General features: G+C 35.1%; 2 protein-coding genes and 2 pseudogenes across 4 annotated transcripts; 3 read left to right on the top strand and 1 right to left on the bottom strand.

Moving 5' to 3' along the window:
* Positions 1–4,512: 4,512 nt before the first annotated feature.
* LOC143559226 (ATP-dependent zinc metalloprotease FTSH 12, chloroplastic pseudogene) lies at positions 4,513–5,035 on the top strand (annotated as a pseudogene).
* A 2,710-nt stretch (positions 5,036–7,745) lies between these two features.
* Positions 7,746–10,862, top strand: LOC143559217 (uncharacterized). 2 transcript variants are annotated; one of them, XR_013139899.1, is made up of 6 exons: positions 7,746–8,092; positions 8,703–8,739; positions 8,817–9,053; positions 9,141–9,188; positions 10,063–10,594; positions 10,636–10,862. XR_013139899.1 is itself a non-coding variant. In XM_077047868.1 (5 exons), the coding sequence occupies exons 1-5, from the start codon at positions 7,791–7,793 to the stop codon at positions 10,534–10,536; spliced, it is 1,098 nt and encodes a 365-aa protein (XP_076903983.1). In that variant the 5' UTR covers positions 7,746–7,790; the 3' UTR covers positions 10,537–10,862. The 2 variants fall into 2 exon arrangements, 1 of the variants encoding a protein (XP_076903983.1); XM_077047868.1 differs by having other exon boundaries at positions 10,063–10,862.
* A 10,324-nt stretch (positions 10,863–21,186) lies between these two features.
* On the top strand, positions 21,187–23,383 carry LOC143559216 (vignain-like; annotated as a pseudogene). The gene is made up of 4 exons (XR_013139898.1): positions 21,187–21,766; positions 21,861–22,096; positions 22,170–22,322; positions 22,913–23,383. The product of XR_013139898.1 is annotated as a vignain-like (transcript).
* On the bottom strand, positions 23,231–24,557 carry LOC143559215 (peptide methionine sulfoxide reductase-like). Its single transcript, XM_077047867.1, has 2 exons — positions 24,213–24,557; positions 23,231–23,671 (listed from the first exon to the last, which is right to left on the bottom strand). The coding sequence occupies exons 1-2, from the start codon at positions 24,534–24,536 to the stop codon at positions 23,420–23,422; spliced, it is 576 nt and encodes a 191-aa protein (XP_076903982.1). The 5' UTR covers positions 24,537–24,557; the 3' UTR covers positions 23,231–23,419.
* Positions 24,558–24,791: the final 234 nt, after the last annotated feature.

Below are 24,791 nucleotides of genomic sequence, written 5' to 3'. Positions count from 1 at the left end.
AATCAATAAGTACAAAATTCAAATTATATTATAGGAAACCGAATCTCTCTAATATGTATTACATAACATATGTTTCAGTCTATCAATATAAGGCCTTTTCACATTAATATCAACATCTAACATTGTATGCCTAAAGATGAGATATTTATATGAACTTTTGTCTCATGCCCACAACTGACTTGTGCATAATTTCTCTTTATAACCATTAGATAGATGATCAGTTGGATTATGCTATGTTTAAGACCTAAGTATATATCTGGACCCATGATTAAACAATGATTATTAGTTTTATTAATTTTCCTCTTTTGAACTTGTTTAGTTTGATTCGTGGCTTAAATCAAGGCCGTCTCCAAAAAATTTTTAAAAATATTTGGGCCAAAGGCGAGTATAAATTCGGGTCTTAAGTAAAATATAAATCCGATAACTCACATATAAAAAGTAATCGAGTATTGTATATTATTTGGATTTTGGTTCTGCCTTATTGGCTGTTGTTTATACAAAATTTTGGATCGGGTCTAATACAGTTTTTTCTTATAAATATTTATTTATTTATTTATTTAAAATTTTCGGGCCTCTAGGATGATCGAACCTAAGACGATTGACCTCCCTACCTCCCCGTCACAGTTGATCATGGGTTTAATGGTTAGGTATTAAATATAGATCATAATGTACTTATATTTTGAATTGTAGTTTTTTGTTAAAAAAATAACATTTAATTTACTAGTATTATAAAACAGTTCCTAACAACTGTTAAAAAAACAAAAACAGTTCTTAACATTCAACGAACTACGATTGCGAAATTTAACCAAACAAATAAAGGTAAAATCTAACTCATAACAATACTTTAACGATAGGGTTTGAGAAATATGATAAATAAGGGACGGGGCACTTATATAAGTAGGATATATGGTTTTCAAATTACATGATAATATTACCGTACTCCATATGAGTAGGTTGTATGACTTCGTTTTATGATAAAGCTTTACCTTATAAAGTTAATTATTTTATGTGATTGAATAATTAAATGAACTAATGATTGATTTATTATACATTATATGACAAATAAATACCACCAACCTCACTATTTTTATTTTCTCAAATCTTCCCCCATTTTTATTCACTTGAATCCTCAATAATTAATTTCTCAAATGATACTATCATACAATATTTTCAAATATCTCAGTGATCAAGCTAAAGAGAAAGACACGACAATATCATCGAGCATTCATAAAAAATCGTTTGACATGAACGTGAAAAAACATCGTTTAGTTTAAATTTTCTTACATTAACTTTTTGGTTTGAATTGTCGTATTTTATTTTTCCGGGTTTCAAGTATGTAATATTTTTTATTTTAATTATTTTTAATTGTTTAGTTATTTTAAATTAGAAAAACAAAAAGTTTTATGGTATTTGTGGTTAGATGTTGCTAGTGATTTGTTTGTCCATGGGCATTACTTACTCGTTCTCCAACATTTCTAGAATCAATACATCTTACATACATGACATGGTGATGATATTACCGTATAGTTTGAAAGCCATACACATGTAAAACTTACCTATATCGTAAGATCGTAGGAGAATAGGAGTCCGTACCTCCCGAGACCCTCAACAATTTGAAAAGAACATATATTTGGTATTAAAAGTTAAAATAATTATGAGAATGAAGTGTTCACGTGGCTCCTGTTTTTGCCATCCACCTTTTCCTCCGCCCCAAAAACCCCCACACACACCAGCCATGGCAAATGTCCCTTGCCCACTTCCCCTCGATGAACTTTATTAATTCTTTCCTTAAACCACATTAACTCCTTTCTTTATTTTATAATCACAATCACCAACACCAACATGCAACGTTACGTTGTTCAGAAAATATTAAAAATATAAAAACAACCCTCCAACGTTACGTTATGGATCCCTATAATATATTGGATTGTAAAAAATGAAATGTCTCTTCATTGTAATTAATTGGATTTTAACAATTTAACCTTGAGCGTAATTTGCATATACATTGAGCGTACTCGCATATGCAATGTACGATAAACGGTTATTATACCTAAAGTCTCTGGTCTTTACACGTGTAAAAGTGTACTAAATTGGTTGTTAACATGTTATTGAAAAAAAAAACCAAAAAACGTTGGATCATATCCCAAAACATTGAAGTAAGCAGGCCCACGAGAGCTCAGATTTGGCGTCAATTTCAAACTAAGTCTTCCAGTTTTTGCGTGATCGTGCTATCAGAACAATTTGAGTAAATTGAGATTCTAAATCATTTTATATATACCTGGTGGATCATGTATTTAAAAAGAAGAGCTTTAATATCAAGAATTTAGCAAACCAATGGTAATAAAACACTTTTTTAAAAAAATGTTTAAGAAACAAATAGAAAACATAGTATCTATGATTGTAACTTAAAAACCGAAAGATGTTCGGTTAACCTTTTTTTACTTTTTGAACGGATGAAAAAGAAAGATCTTAATGTTACTTCAACAAATTCTGATCTCTAATAGACCTCACATTATGATATAAAACTATACATGTATGAACAATATTTAAAAAAAAAATATTAATGCGTTATCAAATGATTCGAATCGATTACTTTACTCGTTGGACTAATTTAAACAACATATAAAATATTTTATTATAATCATTTTAAAATATAATCATAGAAAAAAAAACTATGTAAAAATGAATCAAATGGCAAATGTGTTATATAAGACTTTTATCTTTCTAAATGAAGATTGATCAAATTTTATGGTTGACAAAAAAAATTATAAAAAAGCTTCTAAAGAAAACCATGAAAAAAATAAACAAATATGGATGTTCCAAACACAAAATTAAATAAGCTCTTTTTTTAAAACCTAGTATACGCAATTGATTAAACTGAATGATTAAATCCTTTAGGGGGTGTTTGATAGAGGGAATTGAGGGGTGAGAAATGGAATTGGAAAGAATTCTCTTGTTTGTTAGGAAAGAAAGAGGTGGGAAATGGAAATAAACCATTTCCATTTCTCTGATTTTGTTTCTCTAAAAAAAGCGGAGAATTGGATTTCTGGGGTCTCATTTCTCAGTCCCATTCCAGGGTTTCCTCCATCGATCTGCTAGGTATGATTCTTCCATCCTCTCCTTCTTCTTTAACAACATATCTTTGATTTTTGAAACCCTACTTTACGATTTTGCTTGCTTCTGCTCCTTCACTCTTCCGTCACATTAACATGTTCTTTATAACTACGATTTCTTCATCTTCGTATCAGTTTCTCTGTATATCTATTTGAACCAAGGATGAAAGCCATTTTATATATGGGGTTTCAGTATATTACCCATGACCCAGGTACTTTTCATTCTTACTTGATACATAAAGTTGTAACATGAGTAAATGATACAAATTATGTTTGTAAAATGATTTTAGGTAATTGGTTTTGGGTACATATAAACCTGAAAATTTGAATTGTCTTCTTTCTGTAGGTTAAAATTGAAGCCTTTTTATCTCACCTAATCACACCACTGTCTTTCAAACATAATTCTCATTTCTTGTATGTGTGTATTAATTTGTTAGTTTCATCATTTAATTTATCATTTTGATTTGTAAAAATACAAGTTCTTTTTTGAAAGATTTTAAAGTTGTATTCACATGCTGTCCTGCTTGCCCATATTCGGTATGATCAAATATTTGAAATAGGCCTGCAAATGAACTGAACGTTCAGTCATTTGTTCGGCAGGAAGTTCGTTTCATTAGTAAACACACGAACATGGACAACTCTTTTTTTTTCCATTTAGCAAACGACAGGTTATTGTTAGCATTTACTTTTAATTGGTGTTTGCTCAATTATATTCGTTCATCTATGTACAGTTATGTCCGTTTACGTTCGTGAACCAGCCGTGAACCGTTCATTTATACTATATATGAACGAACTTGAACACTCGTGTGCTCGACCGTCTGTTTGTTTAAAGTTTAACGAACGAAGATGAACATACATGGACAGCGTAATTCATGTTCGTTTGGTTCACTTACAGGCCTAATTTGAAAACACAACCATAACTGTACAAGTGTATTATATAATAAAGTTTTTTACTCACATGTGCCAGGGAGTACTTTTATCAGGACCTCCGGGAACAGGAAAAACACTATTTGCAAGAACACTAGCAAAGGAGAGCGGGATGCCATTTATTTTTGCTTCAGGTGCAGAGTTCACAGATAGTGAAAAAAGTGGCGCTGCGAGAATTAATCAAATGTTTTCGGTTGCAAGACGAAATGTAAAATGTTTTATAGATTTTTAATTTTAATAATCATTTTATGATGAGTTAGGGTAATACTAAGTTTTTTATTTTATTTGCAGGCCCCTGCTTTTATATTTGTAGATGAGATTGATGCGATTGCTGGCAGACACGCAAGAAAAGATCCAAGAAGGAAATCAACATTTGATGCATTAATCTCTCAGCTTTATGGAGAGTTAGTTTCTTAAATTTAATGATTACCTTTTATTTTTTTTGGATTTGTTTTGATATATGCTATTTTGTATGAATTTTAGAAAGGTGAAAACTTGGGTTGATAGATTTTCATTAAGACAAGCAGTTATATTCATCTGTGCTACAAATAGACCGGATGAATTGGATCTAAAATTCGTTCATACTGGACGTATCGATCGCCGATTGTACATAGGTTTACCCGATGCAAATCAAAGAGTTCAAATTTTTGGTGTTCATAGTACAAGGAAACAGCTTGCTGAAGATGTTGATTTTGGAGAGGTAATTGCTTGGAATTTTTTTTATTTTTTTTTTATTTTAGGTTTAAGTTTTGTAAGTTTATTTTATATACAGTTGGTTTTTCGCACTGTTGGGTACTCTGGGGCAGATATAAGAAATCTTGTCAATGAAGCTGGAATAATGGCTGTAAGTGTTACTTTTTATATAATTTACTTAATATTGTTTATATGAATTAATTGGTTAAATGATAAAATTTATGAAGGTGAGAAAAGGACATACAAAAATATACCAGCAAGATATTGTTGATGTGTTAGATAAGCACGCGCAAAAGAGGTAGAAGCACGGATGCAGATGAGATATATCGAGAGTCTTGCAAAGATATCAAGGAAGTTTTGCTTCGATTTGGGGAGATGGTGGGTGAACAACTTAGCAAAGAAGGTATGGAGGCTCGTGAAATCTATGAAAAGGTTAGTGATGAGTTGAAAGCTTTACCAGGTATCACTACGAAAAAATGGTTCAAAGCAGCTCATTTGATTGGTAAAGATGTGGATCTAGGACGTTCTTTTCTTGCGTTGACAATAGAAGAGAAAATTGAGATGGTCGAGTTGTATACCGATGGTTCAATGGGATAGTTGTGTATGGTTGAAGTATGTTTTGTATGTGAATTGGTTTTAACTATGGTTGATGTTTTTTGCTTAAAAACTATGTTTTGTATGTGAATTGGCTTGATCAATGCATATTTTGGTTGGAATTTATGCATCTTTTTATATGTTTTTTATTTTTTAATAAATATTTGTTATGAAAAAAATACTTGTGCTAATGATAAAGTTGATATAATTCTCTGTTTATTTCCTATGTACCAAACAAGAGAAATGATTCTCAGCTATATTTCTCTACTGAAATCTCTGTACTACCAAACAGAACAGTCAATTCTCATTCTCCAGACCAATTCCCTTTCTCTGCAATTCTATTTCTCTATTCCATTTCTCTACAATTCCATTCTCTGTACCAAACACCCCTTACGGCACATAGCAAACGAGCTGGACCATTGAGATATCCGGTTACAATGGAAAAAACTTTGTTAAAATAACTATTTTTTATTATTATCTTTTCACACATACATCTACTTCTATGCCTATAAATTATAATTTGTCATAAACATCTAAAATAAACCTAAGATACTTTTACACCAAGACACCAAGTGGGTGTATGATACTTATCACTTTAACCTAATTAAATATCTTTCATTGCTTTGATTAAATATCTTTCATTCTTTTAATTTTATCACTTAACCAATTATTAATTATTTTTCCTATTCTCATTATCATATACCTAAAATATATCTTCACATTAAACTAAAAAAGGAAAAACAATAAAATCTCACTTTTTACAAGTTATTAGTTGTATGTGAAGGATAATTACGAGAAAAAAAGTTTTTTCTTTATTCAAAAAAAAAAAAAACAAAAGATCCTTTTAAGGGGGTGTTTGGTAGAGAGATTTGAGGGTGGAGAATTAGGTTTCTCTTGTTTGGGAGAATTAGGCGGAGAATTGGGCGGAGAATTGGTTTTCTCTGAGAATTGGGTGTAGGCAAAAAGTAGAGAAATCCAATTCTCTCCATTTGGAAGAGAAATGGAATTCTCTCTGCTTCTAAATCACGTCTCTGCTCTACTCCGTTCGCGTATGATGATGATGATGCTCCGACCGGCGATGGTGATGATGATGCCGACGTCCGGCACGGCGGCCGACGCCGCAGCCACGTCCGTTCGCGTCTCTGAGCCAAAACGAAACCCTAAATCGCGAGGCGGTGTTGCGAGGCGGAACCCTAAATCGCGGTGTTGATGTTGCGCGGCGATGATGATGACGCTCTACTCCGTTCGCGGTGTTGCGACGCGTCTCTGAGCCACCATTTCTCCACCATGATGATGCCGAGGCGGAACCCTAATCACGTCTCTGCTCCCGTTTCTCCACCCATTTCTCTATTGTACCAAACAAAGGAAATGATTGTCAATTCTCCACCCATTTCTATTTCTCTCCAATTCCATTTCTCTCCCATTTCTATTTCCATTTCTTCCCATTCTTTTTCTCTGTACCAAACACCCCCTAAAAGTTAAATACCCGTTTTAAAACACTTTCTAAGCATAAAACTATTGTATCAATACGACATATAACAATAAATAATTTCAACTGTTATATACTACAGACTATAATAAACTATAAACATAAAATGATATTTAACTTTAAAAGTTTCATATATCACCATAAATAATTTAATTTTAATTATATTTATCAATTTAATTGATTTTTCAAATAACCACCCAAATCCATTAAACACTCTCTAGTGCATAGTGAAGACCCGAGTTTGATCTTGACTTGTGTCACTTTTGGTGGATCATGATAATGACTGGCTTGAGCTATACACTGAAAGGTTGTCAGTTCGAATCTCGAGCTCATCCGGGTTTCGTCTCATCGTATGTTACGTTAGAGAGTTATACCCTTGTGAATGCACAACGGTTGTCAAGTGACAGACGACGGTATTGTTTCTCTTGGAAACACCCAAACCAAGATTCTGAAGCCAATGTGAGGTCGATTAAAGGCAACGAGGCTCTCCAAATTTAGCATTAAATACAAAAATATCATCATTTTAAAAAATAAAAATTAAACATATTAAATTCCATTAATAGAAAAAAAAACATAAATAATTGGTGCCTGAATCTTTTACAGGAAAATAGTTATTTTAGTTTTCAATGACTCCCTTGTTTAATTGTTTTATTAACACTTGAGGATTCCAAACATCGCAATTCACAGCTCACACACCCAAACCAAGTTTAAAAGAAACGAATATTAATTCATTATTAATATATATTTTTTTTTTTTATGTTCAAGCTTTCCTCCTACTATTTACTTTATACCGCCAATAATTCATTATTAATATTAATAATATTAATAACATATCATCCCCGTCGTCACTTCTCCGGCAACCACCACTTCACTCCGATCATCTCCTCCAATCTATTCCTTCAAATCACCAACCAAACTTCAATTAGCAACAAACCCAGTTCAATTTACAGAGACTGAACAATAATAACACCAATATGGGAGGTGTGACGTCATCAATGGCAGCCAAGCTGGCATTTTTCCCACCAAATCCACCGTATTACAAGGTGGTGACCGAGAAATCAAGTGGGTTGTTGCTGCTGGACAAGTTTCCGCACCTGGAAAACGTCGACGTATTGAAGATTCAGACTCGCAGGGGTAATAAGATCGTGGCGGTGTACGTAAGGTACCCGATGGCTACTCGGACGGTGCTGTATTCGCATGGGAATGCTGCGGATATTGGTCAGATGTATGAGTTGTTTATTGATTTGAGTATTCATCTCAAAGTTAATCTCATGGGGTTAGTATTATTATTATTATTCGTTCGTGCCCTAATTTTATTATTAGTTACTAAATTATTGATTTGGGGTTTAAGTCTCACATAAAAGGTTTGATTTTTATTTTTTTTTTATTTGCGTTGTGGAATTAATTTAGGGGAAATTGATGATAAAATATTGGAATTAATCCAGGAGTCTTATAACATTAATGTTATTAAATATGGTTAAATTAATTTCCACTATATATCTTAGATTTTTTGCTTTCAAGTTATTAAAATGAAAAATGATAATAATAATTTGAAGAAGTTGTTGGTGAAATCTTGGATTTTTTTAGCTCAAATCATTGTGTTTTTGTATAATTTTTATTATCTCAACATGGGAAATTTATACTTTATCAAAGGTTTATGGAGTAATAATATTTACTTATGGTTTTGTGAATGTTATGTGAATGGTTCGGTTCGGTTAATTTCGGTTAACTGAGGGTATAATAAAACCAATACCGATTTTCAGTTTGTTCAGTTTTTGGTTATTTCGGTTCTGTTTCATCAGTTTTGTGTTTGGTTATGGTTAACAGTTTGGTTATTGCTCACCTTATTGTATATTCAAACGTTTGATTGCTGTGTTGTTTTGCAGGTATGATTACTCAGGATACGGCCGATCTTCTGGAAAGGTACATAAATGATTAAACCACTGTGAGGTTTTTTTAATTTGTATAAAAAATGACTCTAAAAGTGGTTTCTTGCGCAGCCAAGTGAGCACAACACATATGCAGATATTGAAGCTGCATATAAGTGTCTAGAAGAGACTTACAACACAAAGCAAGAAGATATCATCTTGTATGGTCAATCTGTCGGGAGTGGGCCCACTGTGTATCTTGCTGCTCGTTCACCTCGATTAAGAGCTGTTGTTTTGCATAGTCCTATATTATCGGGCCTCAGAGTCATGTACCCTGTTAAGCACAAATATTGGTTTGACATATATAAGGTATCAATTCATTTCATTTTTCTAATAGATTTATTTATATTTTGATTTTTGATTTGTGAATTTTATATTCTTGATTGTATTGTGCAGAACATCGATAAAATTCAATTAGTGAAATGCCCTGTTCTTGTTATCCATGTAAGCATTATCTTTCTTAACTTATTATAATCACCAATAGTTTGGTAAAAGGGGTTGTCAATTTGTCAAAATCAGCATATTAGGTCAAATGAGTCCAAAATTTACCAGAAAGTCAAAGGTTGTTTAGGATTAGTCATTTGTTTCTTAGCACCATGATTCAGTAGGTAAAATAATTGTTTATTAGGTGACGAGTCTATGGTTGGCAAAATGTGTTTAGTTGTGTTAAGTGGGTCAGACATGAACGCAACTCCTTTAATATTACATGTCCTTTACTTAAATACGAACACAAACATGTTTGATTAATGGGTTACAACATGACATGATTCATTTAAGTTAATTAAATATATCTAGTTCAGTAACAAGAATCACATAAGATGACCCGACCCGACCCAACTCGATCCTTTTAACACAGTTAATGATTAACAAGATAAACCGGCTGGAGTGTTGAATCCGTATAGACATGATTTTAATCATATCATAACACGACACGATTAAAAACGAGTGCCAAACAAGAACATGATCCGTTTAACTATGTGTCACTTACTTAATTACAAACACAAACATGTTTAATAAACGGATTACACGACACAACCCGTTTAACTTGTTTAAACATAATCCATTCAGTAACACGAATGACATACACGACCCGACCTGACTTGTTTAACATGGTTAACAAATAACAAGATAAATGGGCTCGGCAGGTTGAACCTGTATAGTCACGTTTTTATGACCTGTTTACTTAAACCCAAAATAGCTTAAGTTCGTATTGTGTTAACGAGTCGTGTCAGAAATTGCTAGCTTTAATGATGACCCGTTTTCATTCTTGCTGATTCTTGGTTTGACCTTTGACTGTCATCATGTCAAATACATGCAGGGAACTTCTGACGAGGTGGTCGATTGTTCACACGGGAAACAACTTTGGGAATTGTGCCAAGAGAAATACGAACCATTGTGGATCCAAGGCGGAAAACACTGTAACTTAGAGCTGTTTCCAGAATACATCAAACACCTCAAAAAGTTCCTATCCGCCATTGAAAAACCGTGGAGGAACAATTCAAGAGTTGACCAGTCAACCACCACCCGCAGCCACAACCATCATTCTAGTAGAAGAAAGAGTACCGACTGTTACGAAACACCAAGAAAAAGCACAAACAAAAAAGAGAGTTTGGATTTCATCAATGAACTTGAACCCTTTGCTTTGAAGTTTGAAATGAATGATGAGAAAGTTGGAAATATGGAGCGGTCGCGAAGGAGCGTGGAGTATATTGAGAAACCGCGAAGTAGTACTGATGTCAGACCCGATTGGCCCCGTATGAGTGTTGATTGTATTGACAGAATTCAAAATTAGTAATAAAAAAGTTTGTAAAATCACAGAAAGTGTAGAGGAAAGGAGGGGTGGTGGTGGGGTTTTTTTAATTTGTGTGTGTTTGTTTGTTTATTAACCCAGGTTCAAAATGTTTCTCTAGTTTGAATTAGATGTTGATGAGAATCTTGAATGTAATCAAGTTTGTGAGATCTTTTACACTTTTAAGTTGTTATGAACACCATGGGTCCAAGCCCAGCTGTTCACTTCATTGGTGCTTTTATTAATTCCTTGCATGGTTGCACCAATGATTGAGGAAACACTATGGCCAATAGCGCCCCAAACACCGCCCCCTTCTCTCAACGTGGGTGTTATGGGTGCAATTTTGGTCTCCGGTGTTATCTAGATCACGCCCTTTGTTTATCTATTATTTATATTAAAAAAGATCTTGCCCTCTGTTTATCTATTATTTATATTAAAAAAGATCTTATTGGTTGAAAACATTTATATATGTTATTATTATTTTCTTATTTTTTTATATAATAACTTTTTTAAAAAGTGATTACAATAAAGTGGCAGGCAAACGGGCAACAAGTTGCGTCGCAACCCCCTTTTAAATAGCAAAGTCAATCCTACTAAAAACGAAGCTTTGAGACGTAGGAGCTGAAGAGGTTTCGTGTACGACACGTTGAACCTTACTAAAAAATCACAGCCTCTGAGACCAGAAAACAAATGTATCAAAAGCAAATTAAAAGAATAATATTAGGAAAGAAATGTCACACCCCGATCTTAGGGCCTAGGCGTGTGACCAATAGTTGGTACCTGTTTTGTAAATATATCAGAGTTGCGGTTTATAGCGGAAGTCTTTAAAATATTTACATTGAAAACTTAATAAAATCTCTGGTTTAAATACCCGCTTGATATTTTAAATACATTTCTTTATAAAAACATAACTCTTTTTATAATATTTTCAAATAAAATATATGAGCTACCAGATAGCATCTAATGACTATAACTCCAATCTTCTATTACTTCTTGCTTGTCTGTTTTAACCTTTCTTGTTTCCCTGTAACATGGGTGGGAAAATACGTCAACACAAAGCTGGTGAATATCGCTGACTCTAAAAATATCTTTTCAATACCTTTGTAAAACCAACAATAATACCTTTGTGACCACTCATTAGGCACCCAACTAAAATGGGATCAAATTACCCTAAGTACCATGTACAATTAATTATATACACAATATCATTTCTCTGAACAGTCCCGTAGACCTTCAGAGGCATGTTGATGATATGCATGACCTCGGGGAAATGCCGAGTCACCATGTATGTTTGGATCCAGACACATGTATACTCTTAATCAGAGTGTCCGTTTCTCATTATTGTACACAAAGTTTTAAGGATTCATAAATCCTATGCAAACATTCAGACTAATTATAAAAGGTTTCGGGCGTATTTACCTTGTCTGTTTATAATCAGTTTCTTTTACTGATTCCTGTTTTCTGATTCTTCTTCTTGTTTTGTTACCTCGGACCTATAGTACGAGAATAACATTTTGTATAAATAACTAGATCAGCGATCTAGGTTTAGACCCTTAGTCTATTTCGTATAGCTTTAACCTTGATAAAATCATTTGTTTATATAAAACATTTGGACATTTAGTCCCATTCTTTATTTACCATTTATATGCTACGTTTCTTCTTCAGGAAAAAACGTCTATACTGAGTTTCTTCTTCGAGAAGAAACATTATTTATCTATACTCTTTGAATACTATATTTCTTAATATTAAAGAAATATTATTTTAACTATAACCTTTGCTTAAAGAAAAGTTATATTATACTTAATTGTAATCAAGGTTCGGGCTATACCCTCGACTACGGTCTAAGCCATTTATAATAATAAAATAATAACTTAGGCAGAACCCCTTACCTCGCACGGGTATTTGGAGTTAGATATTCCTGAGTTTATACGGGCAACACTTCTACTCTATACGCATGTTTATCGAGACGTTCTTGATCCACCTTCCTTGGCACGCAAATCGAGGCAATGTGTAGTCATCGTCGGGTCGTGCACGTACTTCGAGGCGGATGTCGGGTTACTTTTGGGTGGCACGCACTTCGAGGAAACACCGGGTATTTGGGCACGGATTACGAGGTAATGATTGTCGGGTCGGTGGCAAGCAAAACGGTGTTCGGCACGCAAACCGAGGTAGAGAGAGTGTAATTCTAGTGAGAGAGTGGCTGTAGGTGTGTGTGAAATGAGCCGTGACTCCCTCCTATCTATAGCCAAATTTGGATCCCATCGCGGTACGCGATGGGTCCCCTTTTTCAACACCGTCGCGTATCGCGACGGGTACTTTTCTGAGATCATGCCACGTGTCGCCACGTGGCCTGACACGTATGACACGTGTCCTGCCCTGCTGCCACGTGTCACCAGAGTGTGACACGTGTCTCTGAGTTATCACGGCCCATCGCGGTACGCGATGGTCGTCTTCTTGGACTCATCGCGTAGCGCGATGGGTCCATATATATTATTTTTCATTTTCAGTTCTTCATCTTTTGTAGCTTGTCACTTCTGGTCTAATTCTTGTTGTCCAAAAATACTAAGGCGGCTCTTAAAGCGGCGATGCGAGCGTGCGAAGTGCGCCACATTGCGCCCAACGCCCTTCTCCGTCGCGGTCGCCATCGTCCTCGCCATCGCCATCGCCATCTTCCTCGTCCTCGTCCTCGTCCGAGCCCGTGCACGTGCGCGTCGGGTGCTACGCACCCTCCGCTAGGACCACTTGGTGCATCATAAAAGAGTATAACTATGGAAATTAGATCTCTTATAAAGAGCTTCCATTTCTTTACCACTTTTCATGTGGGATGGATTCCATTTCCTTATTTATACCCAAGTAAAGTGGTTCCATTTTCTTACATCATTCCATGTGGGATGGAGTTTCTTTGATGTATGAAAACTCAACTTAGGATATATTTTTATTTCCTTATTTTTCTTATATCTCCTTATTTAATATTTTTTTCACATTACTTATCTTGAGATTATTTTTGATCCCTCAACTTTCCTAAGTTGTCAAATTTAGATCGAAATTTTGGGGATGTTACCTCCTCCCCATCTTAGAATGAATCTCGTCCTCGAGATTCGTTGGTTTAAGAGTGAATGGTTCTTACTTTTTCGTTTGCTGATTAGAGTCTATCTAATCGGATTCTTGTTGTTATAATCTTAATACAGAATGACTAGGGTCTTTATTTTGTTATTAACTTACATCCTTGAGTGATGTAACCAGTCAATAATTCAGAATATCATTAGTAAATATAAATTGATAAACACAGTGATCAGTTGTGTTTAACTATTTACCTTACCATTTTGTATTCTAAACATTTACCGATGTTAACTACTTTGTTGTTTGGATTCAGTCTGTCGAATCTATTCCAATAACTTGTTATTTATATTCAATCTATCGAACCTATTCTATCCTTGATCTTGGTTAATGATGTTCGATATAAACAGTACTCTTGTACTTTGCCTTATTTGCTATACTTAGCGATCATATTTCTTGAATATCTTCAAGCTCTTTTTCTTTGACTTTATGATCAACCTTTCTAGGTAGTATAATATTCCATCAGTCGTATTTCTTGAACGAATTCTTCTAATCATCTTCCTAGATGATAGGTTAAAAGCCTTTTTCATTCTAAGTTCCAAATAAAACTTTTCGGTGTCCAGCTCTCTTATTGTCTTTTCGAGGTAATGAATATAAGCATTTTTGTGTATTAACACGATCTATATGCTAATATTTCATTTATAACTTAGGGTATTAAATACCCTTCTTTGATTACAAAATTTCTCGTTTAAGAACGAGTTACAATTAATATACAAAAGTTAGCTAGTCTATCTTGACATTTCCTTGATGTGATCTTGTCATTCATTAATCTTGACTAGCTTTTCTTTTCGGGCATTCAGTCTTAAAGTGACCCGTTTCTCCATATGTGAAATATACTCCTAGCTTCTTACGACATTCTTCTATTGTGTGTCCTGCTCTCTTACAGTATGCACAATTGTTTGTATTTTCTAGTCGAAACCTTCCAGTATGTTTCTTTCCACAAGTCTTATATGCTAGCTTGGGAGTACTTTCTTCTTTCTCTAACTTTCCGGAATCTTTTGATTTCTTAGTTTCTTTATCTTTCATCTTTTCTTCTTCTGGATTCCTTATCATACTGTTGATTAAGTATCCGGCCACTTCCATAGCCGAATCAACTGTTTCTGGCATATGGGATCGTACCATGTCTCTTATTTCTCTTGGTAACCCATATATATATAACGAGTTACTTTATTATATTTCGGAGTTACTAAATGTGGAACCAGTCGGCAGTACTCTAGGAATTTAGTGTTATATTCCCTAAGGTTTGTGCCAATAACCTTGTGATTCCATAAATCGGTTTGAATTCGATCCATTTCATGAGCTGGGCAAAATTTCTTTAATATGAGACTTTTGAATGTTTCCCAACTTAAGTTATACATTGTTTCTCGACCCTTGGTTTGAATCAGGGTATTCCACCATTCAAGAGCTTCTCCCTTGAACATTTGTGAGGAGTACTGAATAGCTTCCTCACCGGTGCATTTGCTTATGGTGACAATTGATTCTTGTTCTTCTAGCCATCTCAAAGCGGCTGTACCATTCGAGTCTCCATAAAATTCTTTAGGATCGTAAACTTTAAATTTCTTAAAGTTACATCCTTTTTGGATTTTTCATTTCTTGTTCATTGGATTATTATCAGCTGTAAAGTTATCACAAGCTTCTTCCTTTCTTGGAGAAATAGATTTACTTCGACTCCTCTTGTTAGATTTTGGTCGACTTTGACTCGTAGAAAAGTCCTTCATAGCTTCCTTAATCATCTTTTGAATTTCTTCTTTATATTGGGCGAGAATTTCATTATCCTTATCTTTATTCTTAATGTTTTCTTCATTCACAGTTTTCTTGGGAGGACTATTGTGAGAGTTTGCACTTTCTTCTCTTGACATACTACAATAAAATTTTAAAAGATAAGTTCAATATTTGAAAAATTCAAAACATATCTTTTATTTATCTTATTATAGTTATAAAAGTGCATATTATTTGTTACAATTATACTCTCTATAATTACTAAGGTTCTATTTCTTCCAGCGAATGACTAATTTCTTAATCTTGCTATCTTTCTTGATTTCTTTCATTGTTTTCTCATTTTGAATGAGAGCAAAGTATGGATCTTGAGTTGCCGGAAAATATTCATGCTCTCGAATATATTTTCCGGATAATTTATTACTTCTTTTCCCTTTGGCATCATTGGTTTCTTGGATCTACTTGATCCTGTGTTTTGATTTAGAATTATATGAGCTAACGGAATGTCAGAATCAAATGAATCTGAATCTTCCTCCATTGTTGTTTGGTATGAGTTTTCATCGCTAGATATAGGAATTGGGAGAAAATATGTTCCCATAAATCCTTTTTCTTTACCAGATCGAGGTTAACATGATCCTTGGCTAGATTGACAATCAGACTGTAACACCCTTGGCAAACACAACATCGTCCCACTCTTAGGCTATCCCACATCGGCCGTGGACAAGAGAGATCACTGGTTCATAAGTAATGTCCTGCCTCTTGACATCACCAACGCGTTTTGGGAAACCAAAAACAAATCCGTGAGTTCTTCGTGGGCAGAGCGGACAATATTGGTGGTGCGAGGGGCCGGATGTTACAGTTGGTATCAGAGCCACTCTTGTGCCGTTCGGGATGTTGGGACACGCCTTGTAACAAGAGTGGCTCTGATACCAACTGTAACATCCGGCCCCTCGCACCACCAATATTGTCCGCTCTGCCCACGAAGAACTCACGGATTTGTTTTTGGTTTCCCAAAACGCGTTGGTGATGTTAAGAGGCAGGACATTACTTATGAACCAGTGATCTCTCTTGTCCACGGCCGATGTGGGATAGCCTAAGAGTGGGACGATGTTGTGTTTGCCAAGGGTGTTACAGACAACCCCCCTTTGGACTCATCGTCCTCGATGAGGCATGTCCCAACATCCCGAACGGCACAAGAGTGGCTCTGATACCAACTGTAACATCCGGCCCCTCGCACCACCAATATTGTCCGCTCTGCCCACGAAGAACTCACGGATTTGTTTTTGGTTTCCCAAAACGCGTTGGTGATGTTAAGAGGCAGGACATTACTTATGAACCAGTGATCTCTCTTGTCCACGGCCGATGTGGGATAGCCTAAGAGTGGGACGATGTTGTGTTTGCCAAGGGTGTTACACAGACATCTGCGCGAGGTTAGATTAGGGATAGGGAGACGTAGGAAGACGTTCCTATCTTATTTTATACCTTATCCGTATTAATTTCAAATAATTCCTTGATACTTTTCAACTAAGTATCAATATTTGTATAATAAGTTTTCAAAACTTATCCTTAATCAAAGCCTAGGTATAATTAAATACCTAATTCGCTAAGATTGATGGCTTTGATACCAACCTGTCACACCCCGATCTTAGGGCCTAGGCGTGTGACCAATAGTTGGTACCTGTTTTGTAAATATATCAGAGTTGCGGTTTATAGCGGAAGTCTTTAAAATATTTATATTGAAAACTTATTAAAATCTCGGGTTTAAATACCCGCTTGATATTTCAAATACATTTATTTATAAAAACATAACTCTTTTTATAATATTTTCAAATAAAATATCTGAGCCACCAGATAGCATTTAATGACTATAACTCCAATCTTCTATTCCTTCTTGCTTGTCTGTTCTAACATTTCTTGTTTCCCTGTAACATGGGTGGGAAAATACGTCAGCACAAAGCTGGTGAATAACGCTGACTCTAAAAATATCTTTTCAATACATTTGTGAAACCAACAATAATACCTTTGTGACTACTCATTAGGCACCCAACTAAAATGGGATCAAATTACCCTAAGTACCATGTACAATTAATTATATACATAATCTCATTTCTCTGAACAGTCCCGTAGACCTTCAGAGGCATGTTGATGATATGCATGGCCTCGGGGAAATGCCGAGTCACCATGTATGTTTGGATCCAGACACATGTATACTCTTAATCAGAGTGTCCGTTTCTCATTATTGTACACAAAGTTTTAAGGATTCATAAATCCTATGCAAACATTCATACTCATTATAAAAGGTTTGGGGCGTATTCACCTTGTCTGTTTATAATCAGTTTCTTTTACTGATTCCTGTTTTCTGATTCTTCTTCTTGTTTTGTTACCTCGGACCTATAGTACGAGAATAACATTTTGTATAAATAACTAGATCAGCGATCTAGCTTTAGACCCTTAGTCTATTTCGTATAGCTTTAACCTTGATAAAATCATTTGTTTATATAAAACATTTGGACATTTAGTCCCATTCTTTATTTACCATTTATATGCTACGTTTCTTCTTCAGGAAAAAACGTCTATACTGAGTTTCTTCTTCGAGAAGAAACATTATTTATCTATACTCTTTGAATATTATATTTCTTAATATTAAAGAAATATTATTTTAACTATAACCTTTGCTTAAAGAAAAGTTATATTATTCTTAATTGTAATGAAGGTTCGGGCTATACCCTCGACTACGGTCTAAGCCATTTATAATAATAAAATAATAACTTAGGCAGAACCCCTTACCTCGTACGGGTATTTGGAATTAGATATTCCTGAGTTTATACGGGCAACACTTCTACTCTATACGCACGTTTATCGAGACGTTCTTGATCCACCTTCCTTGGCACGCAAATCGAGGCAATGTGTAGTCATCGTCGGGTCGTGCACGTACTTCGAGGCGGATGTCGGGTTACTTTTGGGTGGCACGCACTTCGAGGAAAACACCGAGTATTTGGGCACGGATTACGAGGTAATGATTGTCGGGTCGGTGGCAAGCAAAACGGTGTTCGGCACGCAAACCGAGGTATAGAGAATGTAATTCTAGTGAGAGAGTGGCTGTGGGTGTGTGTGAAATGAGCCGTGACTCCCTCCTATTTATAGCCAAATTTGGATCCCATCGCGGTACGCGATGGGTCCCCTTTTCAACACCGTCGCGTATCGCGACGAGTACTTTTCTGAGATCATGCCACGTGTCGCCACGTGGCCTGACACGTCTGCCACGTGTCGCCACATGGTCTGACACATATGACACGTGTCTCTGAGTCATCACAGCCCATCGCGGTACGCGATGGCCGTCTTCTTAAACTCATCGCGTAGCGCGATGGGTCCATATATATTATTTTTCATTTTCAGTCCTTCATCTTTTGTAGCTTGTCACTTCTGGTCTAATTCTCGTTGTCCAACAATACTAAAGCGGCTCTTAAAGCGGCGATGCGAGCGTGCGAAGTGCGCCATCAAAGCGCCACTTTGCGCCCAACGCCCTTCGCCATCGTCATCGCCCTTGCCCGTGCGGGTGCTACGCACCCTCCGCTAGGACCACTTGGTGCATGATATTCATAAAAGAATATAACTATGGAAATTATATATCTTATAAAGAGCTTTCCATTTCTTTACCACTTTCCATGTGGGATGGATTCCATTTCCTTACCACTTTCCATGTGGGATGGATTCCATTTCCTTATTTATACCCAAGTAAAGTGCTTTCATTTTTTTTACATACTTCTATGTGGGATGGAGTTTCTTTCATGTATGAAAACTTAACTTAGGAAATATTTTTATTTCCTTATTTTTCTTATATCTCCTTATTTAATATTTTTTTTCACATTACTTATCTTGAGATTATTTTTGATCTCTCAAGTTTCCTAAGAGCATTCCCAACCCATCCCCCATAATTATGTGAGGGGAGTTGGTAAATTATAGGGTAGAGTTTTGAATGGTTGTGAGTATAAATTATAGCATGGAGAGAGAAATGTAGTGATTTTTTATAAATTTGGGTAACATTGTTTGCCCCTATTTATTTTTTAATATTTGTTGAATTGGTTGTGAGTAGAGGAGAGAGAAAACTGTAATAATAAATGTATAAAAAAATATTATTTAATTAAACAGGAAAGAGAATTGTATTGTTTTGTAGTGTTATTATAAGGATAAGGATGGGGGATGGACTGTGAATGCTCTAAGTTGTCAAATTTAGATCGAAATTTTGGGGATGTTACATTAAAAAAATAATAATTGTCTAATGATTGAAAGTGTCCAACACGTGTTACAAAACGCCCGTCAAGAAGGTTTATGACTGCACATGATCTCAATCATATCCAAATGACTATCAATATGATTCCATAGTTACGAGATTTAATTCCCTTGCCAGATCCGAATGTTTCAGAGTTGGAGCTTTTTCGAAGTCTATTTAAAGCTATCTGCTCATTGACATCACATCCTCCAAATTTATTTTCATTTTCTTATCAACAAATTTTTCTCTCTCGGTTGATTTTGAAGCCATTTCCCTTGGTTTAGATGCGGTCTTCATCTCGCTTTTGTAGACCTCATTTAGGGGTGTTCGGATGAAAAATGCATTTTGGTTTCCAACACAATTAGCCATTTTAAGTGTTTGAAAGAAAAATATATATATATACATTCATGTGATCACGTCATAAAACTGGTGTACTAAAAAAGAACGAACTAGATAAAACTCTATCATAAGTAGAGTGTCTAACGGTGTGTATTATTAACACGACACGAACTTAAATCGAACATGGTGGGTTAGAGTTTCGTTAGAATGAGTTCACGCCAATTTGATATTAAACCTGAAAAGGTCTAGCTAAGCATGTCGTGTTTTGATCAACCAATCAGGTTTTCTTGCTGACCACTGTAGCCCATGTCTTTATTAATTTTAATAAACATATATATTATTACGTGATAATTTAAGCCAATTTTGTATTTTGTGGTAAAATTTAAAGAAAATAAATGAGAAATAAGTAATCTGTATCATGTTTCATAATTTTAATATATTATTTATATACAATTACGATTGTGTAAAATTAGTACTATATTCAAGAATTTAAATATCCTGGTTAAACGCTTGCGTTCGTGTCAACTAGCGAAAACTCTTGTGTTTTCGACACAATTTTTGGTTCTTCTCAAATTCACAGATTCATGTCTATTAATATAATAGTTTTCTTGTTCTACGCTAGAAAAGTATCCACAAACATGATTCAAACAATGAAGCAACAACAAAGAAAGAAACAAGAGGCTAAAAATGGTATGTGAAACAAGAAAAACTAAAAGTGCACAACAAAGAAAGCAACACCATTTGTCACCTTCCCCCCATTTGCATCCTCATAACGTGTATACCATGCATACGTCATCATAATATCCACCACACCATTCAACTTAGGACATGTATGAGGAGATATATATTGCAATTATCTTAAGTATAGTTAACAAATATGATTAGATTAAATTGTCTTTGCAATTATCTTAAATGTGTTTTGTTTAATTATGTTTTCTTTTGTAATTATCCTTATTTTACACAGAAACCTATTAAAATATTTATCAAATATATATACAAAGTACAATAAGGATAATTACAAATAAACCTCATCTAATCATATCTTTTATTTTCTTAGAAATCTTAACAATATTTATCAAATAATAATTCATACAAACTCCTACACTCAATTACCATTACAACTATGCATTTTTGGTACAATTTATGGTTAGTTTGAATTAATATTACACACTAATTATACGGTTGTTCATGCCCATAAGGAACCGTTTCATCCACTATGATTATCTTGTAAGTTGTAACCATATCAAGACTGATCAATCCAACACTCATAAATCTTTCCTTTATATAAACCAACCTTCGAGTTCCAAACTTTCACCATCTTTATCAAAATAGAATTCAATCAAATGGCGATAAGTAAGTTTCTTTTGTTCTCTCTTTCTTTAGCTTTCGTTATAAGCGTTGCATGGAGCTTTGATTTCCATGAAAAGGAGCTCGAAACAGAGGATAGGCTATGGGATATGTACGAGCGGTGGAGGAGCCACCACAAAGTGGCGGAAGACCTCCACGAGAAGCTAAGGCGGTTCAATGTGTTCAAATCCAATGTGTTACATGTTCACGAAACTAACAAAATGGATAAACCTTATAAGCTTAAGCTTAACAAGTTTGCTGACATGACTAACCATGAGTTCAGAAGCTTGTACGCCGGTTCCAAGATTAAGCATCAAAGAATGCTTAAAGGGGACTGAATCGGTAACAAGACGTTTATGTACACAAATGTCGAAAATGTCCCTACTTCGGTTGATTGGAGAAAAAAAGGGGCAGTCACCCCTGTGAAAGATCAAGGCCAATGTGGTAAATTTTTAATAAAGTGTATAGTTGACCATGCATTGACTATTTGACTACAACTTTTATGCAGAGTTCTAACCTTTTGATTTTTGTATTATAGGAAGTTGTTGGGCGTTTTCGACTGTGGTGGCGGTGGAAGGATTAAACCAGATTAAAACAAACGAAGTAGTGTCGTTATCTGAACAAGAACTAATTGATTGCGACACTTCAGAAAACCAAGGTTGTAATGGAGGACTTATGGACTTGGCTTTTGACTTTATTAAAAAGAAGGGTGGTCTAACTAAGGAGGATGTTTATCCTTACACGGCTGCAGACGGGCAATGCGATTCTAAAAAGGTACAAGTTTTGTAAGTATAAACCAGTTTTGCAATCTAGTTGACCGTAAATTCTAACGATCTGACTTTTTCAGGAGAATGCTCCGGTGGTGTCAATTAATGGACATGAGGATGTACCTAAGAATAATGAGAAGTCACTAATGAAAGCAGTAGCTCATCAACCTGTTTCGGTTGCCATTGATGCTGGAGGTGAAGATTTCCAGTTCTATTCAGAGGTAATAAAACATGTTTTGATACTTGAAAGAACAAATTTCAATTGAAAATTAAAATGCAAAAAATGGGTTCTTGTGAACAAATCTTAAAACTTTAAAGAAGAGGATTTTATTAAAGGGTCTGCATGAAAAAAATGGATTCTTTATGAACCAAATTTTGAACTTGAAAGAAAGTCATTCAATCAGAGCACTTTATGCACAAATCCTTGAAATTTGATAATTTAATTAAAATGAGTTCTTTATGAAAATATAAAAAAATCTTGAAACTTGAAAGAACACCATTCAGTTAAAGAACTTTATGCACAGATTCTTGACAATCAGTAACTTGATTAAAGAGTTCATATATGCAAAAAAACTGGTTTTTGTGAACAAAATCTTGAAACTTGAAAGAACCCGTTTTTACACTTAATCAAATAACTCTATGCATAGATTCTTGATATTCAATAATCGGGTTCAAATGTAAAAATCTTGAAACTTGGAACAGTCCTTTAGTCAAAGAATTTTATGCACAGATTCTTGAAAATCAATAACTTGATTAAAGAATTCAAATGTAAAACTTTATGAACAAAATTTTAAATAATGAAATAACAATCATTCACCCAAAGAACAGAAAGGAAACTGAATCAAAGAATTCAAATGTAAAGATAATCTTTTCTGTGATGTAACAGGGAGTCTTTACCGGTAAGTGTGGGACCCAACTGGATCACGGGGTGGCTGCCGTTGGGTACGGCACAACTCAAGACGGAACTAAATACTGGATAGTGAAGAACTCATGGGGAGCCGAATGGGGCGAAAAAGGATACATCAGGATGCAAAGAGACATATCTGATAAAAGAGGGCTTTGTGGCATAGCAATGGAAGCATCTTATCCTATCAAGAAATCTTCAGACAACCCCAAATCATCCCTTACATCATCTCTTAAAGATGAACTTTAATTAACACAAATTCATATTTCAAACACACAATTTATAATCTTGATGTAACCACAGTATTTCTATAGTGTATGATCATAATCTTATAATAAAGATTCAACAAAGTAACATGATTGACAGACAACATAAGTCTGGTCTTTATTGTAACTTAGTCTTAGATCTTAATAATGCTTGATTTGTTTACCCGTAGCACCTGATCGGGTCGTTGCATCCCTTTGCAGCACTCTGTTTGTTACCTTCACGCCCGCCCTTTTCCAGGTACTGCTGGTGGTACTCCTCTGCTCGGTAGAATCTTTTGGCTGGAAGAATTTCGGTCACAATCTTGTTTTTAATACTTTTCTGTTTTTCATCCAATGAGTCCTTCGCTAAACGAGCTTGTTCTTCGGTATAATAGTATATCCCTGATCGATATTGAGTACCCACATCACCACCCTAAAACAAGAACGCATTATCAGCAAACATGTTAATCGATTTGTGTTTTTTTAACCTAATCAAGCATTCATATTTAGAGTTGTTCACAATTCGGTTCAAAACCATGAAATCGTTCAAATCAATCATTTGTTCGGTCGGTTTGTCCATGAACTTTTGGCCGGTCGGTTTAAAAAATTTAAGCCGTAATGAATGGTTTGGTTTAAAGTTTCACATATTTCAAACCGTATAAAACCGGACCGAACCATAATATAAAAGCTTGTCTAATAAGTGTTTGTACCTACACTGGTAATTTTCCGGTCGGTTTTTTATGTACTTTCGATTGGTTGGTTTCAAAAAGTTTAAACTATAATGAACAGTTTAGTTTACGGTTAAATTTTCAAAACCGTATAAAACCTAACCTAACCGTAAGATATAAGCTCATCTAATAAGCTCAAACTGTGAAACCAAACCGTTAGTACCAGTTCGGTTCGGTTTTCGGTTTTCAATAACCGTCAAAACCGGACCAATAACTATCTTCCAATTAAAACAAATAATCAGATACCTGACGATTGAGGCTAGTGGGATCATGACGGGACCAAAAGAGGGATAGTAAGTTAGTGTACGGACAAACATTCGGGTCAAACTCGACCCGAATGACCTCAGCGTGATTGGTGGATCCAGTGCAGACCAGATTGTAATTAGGGTTATGGGCGTGACCTTGAGAGTAGCCCACTTCGGTTTTCACAACACCTTCCAGACGCTGAAACGCCAGCTCGACACCCCAGAAGCAACCTGCTGCGAATTGGGCCAATTGGTGACCCGGGTTGGTTGGCGAATCCGTGTCCGGATCCAGTGCCGGGTTGTTGGGTTGGTGATCGGAAGCCATTTTTGTATTGTTGGAAGGAGATGGTGGTGTGCTTTGTAGAGAATAGACTTGCTAGTTTAAAAAGTCAACTCGTGGAAATTTACGATGTTAACCCTGGAATGTTTTGAATTTGCTAGCATTTTTAACGTTTTTAGATTGGTTAGTTTAAGGTTGGGTTGATTACAAAAGAATCTGAACCAAAGAAAATACAAAATCTTCAGGATGAGTATTTGGATAAGGGATCAGCATGGACGGCTTAACGATTTTAAGGGTGAA

This window comes from Bidens hawaiensis, unplaced genomic scaffold, assembly GCF_021521415.1.
Source record: "Bidens hawaiensis isolate Kalapana, Puna unplaced genomic scaffold, B.hawaiensis_p1.1 tig00019791_1, whole genome shotgun sequence".
Taxonomy (NCBI): Eukaryota; Viridiplantae; Streptophyta; class Magnoliopsida; order Asterales; family Asteraceae; genus Bidens; species Bidens hawaiensis.
The sequence above is the reverse complement of the archived record's forward strand: the minus strand, read 5'-3'. Positions and strand labels throughout refer to the sequence as shown.

Coding starts and splice junctions, on each gene's coding strand:
- LOC143559217 (XM_077047868.1), top strand. CDS start 7,791: ATGGGAGGTGTGACGTCATCAATGGCAGCCAAGCTGGCATTTTTCCCA. Junction 8,740..8,816: donor ACGGCCGATCTTCTGGAAAG/GTACATAAATGA, acceptor TTTCTTGCGCAG/CCAAGTGAGCACAACACATA. Junction 9,054..9,140: donor ATTGGTTTGACATATATAAG/GTATCAATTCAT, acceptor TGTATTGTGCAG/AACATCGATAAAATTCAATT.
- LOC143559215 (XM_077047867.1), bottom strand. CDS start 24,536: ATGGCTTCCGATCACCAACCCAACAACCCGGCACTGGATCCGGACACG. Junction 23,672..24,212: donor CCACTAGCCTCAATCGTCAG/GTATCTGATTAT, acceptor TTCTTGTTTTAG/GGTGGTGATGTGGGTACTCA.